General features: G+C 43.3%; 1 protein-coding gene across 1 annotated transcript in view; it reads right to left on the reverse strand.

The window, feature by feature from the left end:
• SLC25A12 (solute carrier family 25 member 12) overlaps window positions 1-12,168 on the reverse strand; it is a 486,415-nt gene that overhangs the window by 38,541 nt on the left and 435,706 nt on the right. The window contains exon 15 of the mRNA XM_086956111.1: window positions 4,727-4,865. Coding sequence (XP_086812237.1) covers window positions 4,727-4,865 — 139 coding nt within the window. The remainder of the gene's footprint in view (window positions 1-4,726; window positions 4,866-12,168) is intronic.

Here is a 12,168-nt window from a genome sequence, read left to right on the forward strand (position 1 = left end):
TCATAGTGAAGACATTTTTGAAAAGCACTGTAATGTTAAAAGCAGTAAGTGTAACCAATGCGGTGGCGTTGCCTTAGTCTACCTGGTCATCGTCAAATTATTCAGAGTTATAGATACTTCAGTTAAATGTGTGCCACTTCTAGCCGACTGCCTGCCAAGAATTGGTTAAGTATGTCATTATGTTTGATGGAAGGGTAAGTTAGTTCATTGATGCCCTTTTAGTAACTTAGAATTGATACAGAGATGGCTGGATCTTTTGCATCCATATGTGGGTTGTGAAGTGCTTCTCCAACCACTGTATGTGCAGTCTGAATGAAGCAGGCTAACACATGACTCAGATCCAGAACATCTGCATGACAGAGCCAGTTTCAGAGACTCTTTCAGAAAGCCAAGTGTGCGTAGGTACTTCATGTTGAAAACTGTGTCAACCACTGAACCATATCTCCAATGGGCCAAAAGTAACCACAATCTCATGGTGCACATGGAGGCTAGTGTCTCATACCCTGTGGCTGCGATGGACAGTCTCCACATGATATGATGCACTTTATAATGTTTTGTAGCTTTTATGAGGTTCCTAGAAGGTCTTTTATTGTTCCTATTCTTGAGAAAGCTTATTTTAAGCAGATCAGACCAGCTTTTTTTCTTTTTTAAATTGCTTTCGTGTGACTTAGTATTGTATACGCTTAGTTTGTTAAGAGCTGCAATCAGGCTCAGGTCCAGCTGTGACAACATTTTTGGGGTGGCCTTTCCTTTTAGCTTTGTCGTCATTTAATTTTATTGATCATACTGCTTTATCCCTTGTACTTTGCTGACACTTTTACTGATTTTTTTTCTGATCTAGTGACTTTATGGTTTTACTGAAAAAAACGAATAAAGTTTATCAATGATGATGACCCTTTCATTCAATTCATAGAGGGGTGAGGGATTTTAAAGTCCTCCACATAAATTGAATGCTTGTGTAGAGCAAAAGTGGCAGAATGTATGTGTTGAAATTTGGTAGTTGCACACAGATGTATGTGAAGGAACATATTTTCGCATTAAGACATCTGTGGAAATAAAATATTGTGCAATAGAATACAGCTCATTCTGGTGTCATTTTACTGGTTAGCCATGCCTAATGAAGAAGGCCCGTTTGTGATATATTAAGGCCAGTTTTGCAATCTCGTGATTGTAATGCATGTGCCATCTGCTCTCCACTTGACAATGGAAGAATTTAGCGTCTGCTAAACTTGAAGTAAATGAGACTAACTCTTCATGGTGGGAGTACTTTCACTGCTTTATTTGGTTCCATATTAAGAAAAGCTATTAGTAGCAGGTTCTCTGGCTAGGTATAGCCCTCAGACTCTGGATGAGTGTCATGATCCAGAGATTTTTTTACATACAAGACTGTGGAATACCAGAGTTTGTAATTTCCATAATGCCACTTTATTCCTACTTTACGTTAATGTGTCACAAAGGAATCAGATGAAGAGGGTAATTTTGAATCAGGTCTACGGCTGAACATTTAGGACTGTGACAAGTGACACTAAAAGAATACGCACCCAGGATTTTGTCTTATTGATCCGAAACCTCAAAAATCTGGGGGAGGTACTTACCTTGGGAGCAAGTTCTACATTTGAATTTTTGAAAGTTCCCACTTCAGGAGTGGAGCATCATATGACAACTGTGTGAACAGCATTGGCTGCAGAGGATAATGTCTAATTCTTATCAGGAACAAGAATTTAAAAAACAAAGGTACAAACTTCTTTCATTCCCACTGTAGTATCATGGGCCACATACCACTGTAGTATCAAACCACACATAGAAACTCTCCTCCTTATGGTCATGGCAAAAAGATAGAAAGTGTTGCCAAAGATTAAGAAACCATTTTAGGCTTTCTGTATCATTGATAGGTTACATTTGATGTGATCAAGGTGTTCTTCTTAGAGTGCAAACCGAGCACTGCTGAGAGTCTGGGCTTTCCAGTGGGTTCCCATGAATTAGACAATAGAATTTTCAATCAGCTCTGGCTACACAAGCATATATTTTAAGGTCACATGAGTTCCAAACACAATTTGGTTATTATCATTAATTTTCTATTAATTCACTCCACATTTTACAAAAGGGTTGACAACAGGATTATGTGATATCCATATATGGACTTAGAATTATGAAATCTGCTCACCAATCTAGCCTACACCTTTAAAATCTGAACGCTGGCCTCATCTTTTTGTACAATATGTCACCATGATTTTGCATATTTCATTCACCTTTACCAACAGTGTTACATGCATTATGTTTTTTCTTTCACATGTCGACGTTGCAGAGTTCTTGTAAGACAAGACTATGGCTGAGTGAACTAATGCATTTACTCCAGTAATCCTTGTTTGACCCTGCGATCACAGGTTCAAGTTCTAACCGGTCCACTCAGTCTTTCGTCCTTCTGAGTTTGATAAAAATGAGTACAACTGAGATAACTACGATTGCATTGGGTAGCACACATCTGTTATCTGTCAATAGAGTCGAGGAATCTCCCTCGGGAAGAATATTGCACTCGTCAAATAAACACTATGTTATTTTAATGTATATTATTTTCTCGGTTATGGCTAGACCTCTCTATCTGCTGTAGTTCAGCTAGTGATATTGGTTGAAATATCAACACACACTGGCATAGCCAACACTACTGGGTTCACAGTTTGATGTGCGCGGCACAGAGCTACACATGCAGGCTAAACATCAGCCTGAGTGGGTTGGAAGAGTGCAGCTAGTGGGGTTGCAAACCTTCCATGTGAAAGCCCTGCCAGGACGGGAGAAGCTGCTTCTGGAGCTGAGAGAGATGTGCTGGTTGTGTGTGTGCAGTAAGAAACTACTTGGTCACTTCGCTAAAGCTTGCCAAACAATATTTAGCCCATTGACTAGCATCCCATCTGGAAGCACTTAACTTTTTGGACCATGCTCAGATGGACATTAAGCCCAGGATTGGCACAGATACCTTGACAATGACTTTGAACTCTGGGCATTCAGCTAGTCTCACCTCGTTAGACCTCTCCACTGCCTTTTATGCAGTGGAACATTTTATACTGATCACCATTTGGAGGCAGTAGTTATTTAGGGTTCAGCACTTGCTTGGGTCTGCTAGTTATCCCTTCCTCATTTCAATCACAGGTTTTAGGGTCTCCTATTGTGTGCACCAGAGATAATTTTTATCGCCAGTTTCGTTTACTTGAGACCTCTGTCAACCATTATTAGATATTTTGGCCTGAAATCAATTTCTTAAGCTAAAAATACTCCAAATAATTTCCAAATTCAATAGACTTTTAGCTGAGCTACAGAAATCTCTCCAGTCTTGCTTTATTCCTATTGAAGCCTGAATGAGTAAAAATGTGCTAAAACTTAATGCTAGCAAAACTGATGTAATAATTCTACGACATGACAACCTGTGGTCTTCCTCGCACTGATCTAACTAAATGGAGCCTTCATCTAGCCCTGTTTCCAAAGACAAAAACTTAGGGTTCTTTATGGAAAAACACTTGAATGTCAGGGCCAGGAGAACTCTGATGTGTCCGCTTGCATCCTTCTGAAGCTAAAATAAAATCCAGCTATTTATTCCATCACAGCTGTAACCAGAAATGGCTGGTTCAGTCATCTTGTGCAGACTGCACCACCCAACGCACGTTACTTAGCTCATTCCAGAAGGACAATCAGGAATCTCCAAATAATTTAAACCATAATGGTGAGACTAGGTTTTGGCCTGTAATAGTTCGAGCTCTTTTCCGGTTCTATGTGGAGCATCCACTGGCTACCTGTAACCAAGTGATTTGACTTCAGTTCCTTCTGTTAATCCGATTCATCTCTTCATTGCCAGGAAACTAACAGCTCACTTTCCAGACTCCACCCATCTCGCTCACTCCGCTTCACAGCCTTTGTCTACTAAGCTCCCTTCCCCCCATTTAGGAGGGCTCAGCTAGAAGGGGAAGTGATTTCTAATCAAGTCTCTCAGTTATGGAACCAGCTACTGATATCCTCAAGTTCAATAGGAACTTATAATGATTTCCACAAGGCTCTCGAAATCCACTACTTCTTCTGCTAATAGGGTCATTGACAAACAGCTGGATAGAACAGAGAAACCAAAGTGCATGCTGCAGTTAAAATACTACATGTATTTATTCATAATGTAAGGTCAATGGCACAGTGTAAAACTCAGTGATATACCGTGGCCATGCAATGATCAAATGAGCGTTCACAAAAGCTGTCTGTAGCCACAAGCTAAGAAGAAGAACGGGTCAGGACAATGTGCAAATGAAGACCAAGTTGGGTCCTGTTCCTATCATAGCGCCAGGCAGTCACCCCCTGCTCCAAGAGGTAATAACTCTGTCATCTTCTAGATCCTCTTAGTTGTATTGTCCGCCTAGTGCCTTGATACCATGGGTAATTGTCACGCTTTATACATTTTATTTTCATTTCATTGAAGTCTATGGACATCTTATTGACAGAATCATCCTTCGGATGGATCGTTATGATTGGGCTCTAAGCTGCTGGGGTGCATTAAGCTGTTTATCCACAATATGCAAATGCAATTAGCAGTTGTTAAAACTGAACTACTTATCATGGAGGCTATAAATGCCCACGCCGAAAACAAGTTGGGAATTAACGCGATTACCTTTTGTATAAATGTAGCTGATGAAGGCAATTTCCATGATTTTCATTTAAAAGGTTTCTCTGCGCAAACATACAAATATAGTCTTACCTGCCAGAGCACCAGCTGTGAGGAGCTGCAGCCCTCCAATATGGCCATTCTCGTCGGAGAACAGTGTTTTGCAGTGCGCATAAACCGGGAAATAGATAGCGGAGAAGGGGATGTCGCGCAGGAAACAAGCTTTGGCACCCTGTTACCAAAACACAAAAACTTATTTAAAAAAGAAACAAGTGTAAGATGTAGGAATGCAAAGAAGGCAATTTTTCAAATTATCGAGTATCCCTAGCAAGATACAGCCCGATTACACATACGGCGCTGAACCCCAATTTGTGTGGTAACTCATGATATTGTATGTATCATATTCTGAGTTTTGTGGCAACAGCCCCTCCCCCACACTTTACTGAGAGAAAAACGTGGCGTCATCTCCCATACAGGCTGAATTTGGTGTAGAATTCTACAGTTCTGCCACGTAATTGTATGAGTAACACTCGGTATAGGAGGTATTTGCCTCACCAAGAAAATATGTCACCTCAGGGTAATGGCATTTACTGGGTATTATAAAGAACTTATTGCATTTCTGCAGCACATTGATAATCGGGGTCTTCGTGTTTATGAGTCTACAATCATTGGTGGGTGGTGTCTTGAAAGTACTGGGGTGTAAAAGTTGGTGAGGAGTTATTTGTTGAGATAAGAAGTCGCAGACCTGTACCAACACTATGTGTCAGTCTCTGCTCAACAGTAGATATAGAAGAATCTAAGCCAGCAATTGACACTGCTAGAAAGAGAAGCATGGATCTCTGCAGTCGATGCCCCACCCAGTGAGCTAACTGCACAGTGGTGGTGGGCCTCAACGTCATAAATGGCGCTAAGTGTTTCAGATAGCAATGTTTTAACTTAGGAACAATCTTGAAATATGCTTTGGTAGAGGAAGGTGCCAACTGACTCTAGACCCTTGTGGTGCTGCAGAGAAAATAGTAGCCTTTGTTAATAATAAATCAGGTTACTGATCTTCCATGGCAGACATTTTGCCTTCGTTTCAAGGTCTTTTAAGAGCTTCTCCTTGTTCAAAAGTGGGTAACTTCTGAAATGTTCTCCAGTGGCGGCTGGTACAGGTAAGAGTGGTGAGGCGGGGCAGGGTGGAGGGCGGGGAAGTCAACAGACGACGGGATAAGTAACATTAAATAAATAAAACCACCTACATTGCACTCGTTGCATCACCGATCCGGCGAGCCATAGGTAAGTGTTTTAAAAGCTTTTTATTTGATGTTACTTATCCCATTGTCTGTCGACTTCCCCGACCCCCACCCCGCCCGCCCCGCCTCACAGCTCTTACCTGTGCCGGCCACTACTGATGTTTCCTTAGATGGACTAAGCTGCTAGGTTATTTTCACAAGAGATAGTAACTCAAAGTCTCACATGTTTGATACCATGGAAACATCCCTCAAAAGCAATCTGAAAACTTGACAGGCTCTGGACAGTCGCAGAAGTCTGAGTGTAGAGGGAGAGAAGTGATGGGCCGTCGAGGACACAGCAGGAGGAAGGAGCCAGGAAACTGTACAAATGTAAAAACAAATGGTTTTAAAGTGTGCCCAGTCTGACTGGGTACACTTTAAAATCATTTGTTTTCCAATTCCAGAAGTCAGAAATAAAAAATAACTTTACTGCAACAATCTTTTTCCTTGAAATGTTATATATACACACCCAAGGGCCGATGCTATAAAAATGCACCAGACCCTCGCTGCTTGGCTGTAATAGAGTGCATGCGGCTTGCAATAACTAAGTGCCACGCCTCCCCACCAAGCCAATCCAAGCACTTTTCTCATGAAGTCTATAATAACAAACAGCATAAGAGCAGGGCCAGGATTGGCTGGGATAGGCGAACACAGCGCTCCTTCCTAGACCGTTGGGACTGTGTATTTGCTTACCCAGCTCCCTGACCGTGCTGACAGTGGAAGCCTGAACGGCGCATGTCAGGCTGGCCACAGCAAAACATCGGCCAATCTGACATGCACAGTTCAATTACACAGCCTCAGCTGGATGCCATGCCTACTGCTGGGAGAAACAGAACCGTGGCTTTCCTGCCCCCATTAGGGAAGCAATGAATGTTGTACAATACACAAGTATTTTAATTTTGGTGGATATAAAGTTTATTAATTTGGATTAAAAAATAATAATAAGTCAGCAATGTAAGTGGGATGCAGTGTTGTGAGGGGGTCAACACCTTTATGGAGGATCTGCCCCATCTACAATTTAAATGTGAATATTCACAAGTTCGAAACATTAATATTGTTTTACCAGTTTTGCAAGGTAATTATGGAGAGCTATTATGGTGTTCATGATCCATTGTCAATACTGTAAAATGTAGTCCTGTGTCACCGGAAAGAAGGGAAGCGTGAACGTGTGCAAAGTACATTACTAAACGAACAACAACAAAAATCTACCTTTAAACCCAACCATTTACTTATGTCGACGGTCTCCTTGCAAAGGTGTATGGGGCCTGCAGCGACAGGCATCTTGTTTAAGAACCAAGAATGCATTCCCGGCTACATGTGATCAGTATTGATGGCAGCGTGGACACCCGCAGGGAAAGAATCCATGTCGGCTATTGCTTTGCTAAATTACAGTACAGTACGGGTTTTCTCTCGCTGAGTTTGTTATTGACAAATCGCACATTAAAGGTCTTAAACAAATGTCTGCCACAAAACTGTTCTGCTATTGGCAGAATATGTATTAAAAACCCGGTCTTTTCAAGATTTAACGATAAAATAGAATTACAAAATACTTTACATGTCCATTAACACAAACCTGAAAATCAAGGATCATTAACATTTATTTGTATAGTTAACCCCTTCCACGCTGATGACGAGCTCAGCTCGTCATGAGGTACACCTCTCGTACGCTCATGACGAGCTGAGCTCGTCATGAACCGCGGTATTTACAAAACTTCAGCGCACAGCGGGAAAAGCCGCCGCGCGCATGAGGTTAAAACCTGAAAAAAATCCTTATGAAACGTGCCATAACAACTAATTTGTTCCAGGAACTAAATGTGTGTTGAAGTAGGCATCATCTTTTTGGCTAGTAATAAGAGGAGGTCATGTCTATCAGCATGGGGATATAATAATGAGTATTGACCCATGAGTATCCCTTCTGGGGTTCAAGCGGTAAATCACAAACATGTTTCAGCCCTATACTCATAGCCTAAGTATGTCCTAGGCTTTCGTCAGAGTGGGTCTGTAATCGTATCACTCCCCCAATAACATATTTTACATGTTTATTGTGCACCACTCAAGGCATACACAGGCAGTGTAATACTTGCCATTTGGGTTGTACCCAGTGTGCTGGAGAGAGTTGTCCCCATGGAGGGGCAAGAGTGGGTGGCCCTGTAGTCAAACCACCCTTGATGAAGGTTTATGGTAATATCAGGGAAAGCCTGGGACCTTCTTAGGCAGGGAATATAGGGCAGAAACATGTTGGTATTTTAGGGTCATAGGACCATTGCATCCAAAAACCTCAATAGAATATATATTTTAACCTTTCCCATCCACCTCACTGATACCTCGGGAGTGGATGAGGATTTTTTATGTTTAAAGTTATGGCCCTTATTTAACTATCTTCATAAGAGCTCCCTGGAACATGGTAAAGCCCACCCTGACCTTTAGGAGTCATGGTGAACCAGATGATGAAGCATGCCAGTATTAGTGGGTGAGGGTCATATATATAAAAAAAGGGGTTCTTCCCCTTCCCCAATCCCGTGGGAGTGGTGCACAGGCGTGGCACTTAACACCCCTTCTCCTTGTGCAGGTGCTTGAACTCCAGAAGGGATACTCATGGGTCAATAGTATTTACGTAGGGAGGACGTATCCATTAATCCTCGGCTATGAGGATCTCTTCGCCTTGCTGGTGCAGCGAGATATCTTCAGAACTGCCAGACCTTTATGTTTTGTGTAGATATAATAAGGACACCAGTCAATTACCTGCTAGGACAAGTAATGTTGCTCACATATATGTGCTTTAGTTTGTATAGTTTAGTTTTAGAGAAAGAGCTGCGTATATTCTAAACTAGGAAAGAAAGCAACACCCCTCAAATAAATGTGATAAAATGCGAGCAGCATCTTACACTTTCTACATTTATTGAATACAGCTATTCTTACATATTACACTCTATGTAATTTTGGACCAAAGCTATATTTAGGGTGACCACCTGGAATTAAGGCAAATTCTGGGTAGTGAGTATAAAACTTCAGGACAAAGTGTTAAAATTTAGTACATAAGTGCAGGGCAATTTTATAGACACATCTAAAGAGGACATATAGTATGGTATAAGTAAGTAAATAGAATCCTAAACACTCATTTGTCTGCCTTTTATTTGTGTCCCAGATTGTCAGTCTTATGTTTATCCCTCCCATGGGGCATAGGCTCTTTACTATCTCTTTTGATTGGCTCGTTTATTATGCTTCCGGGGCTTGCTTTTCAAGCTCTACTTTTTAGGTTTTGCCTCGCCAAAAAGATGCGCTCTGCGCATCTTTTTTGCGCAGGCAAAAACTAATGAGTACTGTAGTGTGGGTTTGGGTCGGCCCTCGTCATTCATTGGCTGGCTCCATAAATGGAGCCTAGCCATTGGACGAGGGGCCTGTCCGTCAATGCCGGACCAGACACGGGGGCGTTCCCGAGATTCTTTGGCTTTTGCCGACGTCACGCGACGTCACGCGAAAGCCGGGAACGCCCCCAAATCTGGTCCGGCATTGCCGGTGTTCTATTCCCTCTGTGTAGTCATGCGGCGGTGGGCGGGGTTATTTCGTCGGTGGGCGGAGTTTCGTTTTTCAGACCACGGCTGCCGGCCGCCGGCCGCCGGAGGAAGCCCTGGTGAGTGCGTGTTAAATCTTGCCTTCCCGCCCCTTCCTCCCCCTCCCCGTGTGTCCGTTCCGCCCCCCTCCCCGTGTGAAAGTGATTTGTTTCTGGAGCTCGGCTCGGGTCCATTCCCGCCCCCCTCCCGCTTCCCGCCCCCCCTACCCCCCCTGTCCTGTGCCCGTTCCCACCCCCCTCCCTCCCTGTGCTCGTGGTGCTTGTTATATCGATGAAAGGCGTGCCTGCAGTAGCTTCACTAGCGTCTTACTATCCAATTGTACGAGTTTCTGGGTTGATTGACGGCAACACACTGGGCCTTCGTGCTGTGACTCCCCCTCCTGGGACTTCCGAGGCAGAGAGATGCAGGTAAGTGCGAATCGATTCTTTTTATGTTTGGTGCATGCGTGTATATTTGAATTTTTGGGAAGGAGTGTTGTGAATGATGTGTGTGTGCGCACGTGTGTAAATGTATGGGTGTGAATGAGTGTATGTGTGCGTGTGTGCCCCGTCCACCCTCCTCTCTGCTAAAATTACCGGCCACCACTGGCTTTCCCTAATATGCTGAGAGGCTGAAGTCTGTGGACTTTGTGTTTCAATTTAGCATCGCACCAGTGGCATGACGGGTAAAATTAGAGATATGGTTGCATTTTGCCCCAGTAATGTGCACGTTGTATTGACATTGGTAACCGGATATGTCTTTGAATCGAGATTCTTAACATAGGAAGAGAATCCCAACAGTAGCGCAGGCTGTTGTAGAATCCTATTTGGACCTGAAAGCAAGCGGTGTGCTTGACACTTCAAGGCACTAGTCCATAGCTGCACGCCTTCGAGCGGAATTCAGGACGGCGCCTGTCTATTGGGATAGGAATTTACATGAATAATTCTCTGTCTCACTGACTCCTCCTCTCATCATTCACTACACACCTGCTTACAAGCTGCAGCGACTCAGCCTCTCATCATTCACTACACACAACGCACAACTTGCACTACGCTCAGCGGTGCGTGTTTGCTGCTTTAATGAAGTTAGTAAAGTATGATTTGTGTTGTGCGCACAACTGTTTATTTCACACATCGCTCCCCGCGCTAAAGTGTTGCTGCTTTCTTAGCGACACTTTTTTTGTTATTTGGTTTAGAATAATGCCAGCGGTGTAACTCCCACGCACGTTTATCGATTTTATCCTGATATTTGACATTTCTTTCCTCTGAATTGTTAATTCTGTTGTGTACTTTCTCTGCTGCTGTATGCGGACGTTTGGCCGGACAAACAGCACACTTGCCGTGTCTGTGTTGTCCTTATGCCTCTTGTGCGGCACGCGCTGATGCCCTTGCAACTTTGAATGAGAGAGCATCTCTGGCACTTAACAGTAGGAAACGGGAAGTATGGTACAGGACGTGGCGTTGTGGCCCGAGCTATCGCCGCGGGAGCCAGGATCGAATTAGAGGGGGGGGGGGGGCCTTGTGTTATGTAACTAATGCTCTCCGAAACCTGCGGGTCGAGCTCGCGCTATGTGCCTTCTCTGCTGCATGCCATCGCCGAACACTCGTTGCCCTCTCTGCCATTTCTGTTCACAAACTGCCCCCGTTCATACACTGCCTCTCTTCTGGGCCCCATCTGAAGACTTAATGCTGTCTCCACTCGCAACCACTTCTGCTCACACACTGCCCTCACAGCTCCCTGTCCCTTCTCCTCACACACTACCCCTTCTCCTGTGCTCCTTTTTGTCTCTGATCAATCACTGCCCTCGCAGCTTCTTGACCCTTTAGTTCACACACTGCCCTGCCCCTCGCTTCCTTAGCTCCAGGCTATATTTCTAAAACATTAAAACCAGCATGGCATTTAGATGTGGGAAAAGTATTTTCCATTCATAAATATCACACCATTATTCAGCTAGGGTGACAGATTTTCCAATGTTGTGAATATTAGTTATAGCCTAGGTTTGGATAATTTTAGCATGATCTACCTACCCCCACAAATAGACGAATACTTGCAAACATGTAGGCTTGTATATTTTTAGATTTCTTCAGCATGTGGGCTTGCACACAGTGCATTAACACAGGGTTACTCTAGTGAGAGATACAGGTGACTTTCTTGGGTGAATGGAAGACGCTTGTCTCTAACAGAGGCGTAGGTGAAGCGCTTTTCCCTGGGGAACCATATTCTTTCTATGGAAAAAGAACAATTGTTACATTTACAATTTCACATGATATTCTCTTGTTTTCCACCTCCTGGAAAGTCTGCATGAGTGAGTTGTGCAGGTTTGAGCTTTAAAGAAATCTATGATGGATTTTATGGACCGATTTACGGAATTTGTGGTGGGAGAAATAATCCACTAATTTGCCATATGGGTGAAAGCTGACCATTTTTCAAATCACTGACATGCAAAGCAAAATTACGGTATAAAAAATGCATAAATTGACTGCAAGTAAACCTTGAGAAGCAGGCAGAATTCAGGTGTTTTGGGCAGCGCATGTATTTTATTGTGGGTCTTCCTGGCAGCAGGATCATGGAGACTCACGCAAACAGCACATCTTTTACAAACTGCCCACAGAATAGGCACTTGTTTGCAGTCTCAGACCTTAATTTGTACCTATGGCAGGCATACAAATATCAGCACGGTGTGATCCGGAAAAAATGTCTGGCCTTAACC

Source organism: Lissotriton vulgaris, chromosome 2_1 (genome assembly GCF_964263255.1).
Source record: "Lissotriton vulgaris chromosome 2_1, aLisVul1.2, whole genome shotgun sequence".
NCBI classification, from domain to species: domain Eukaryota; kingdom Metazoa; phylum Chordata; class Amphibia; order Caudata; family Salamandridae; genus Lissotriton; species Lissotriton vulgaris.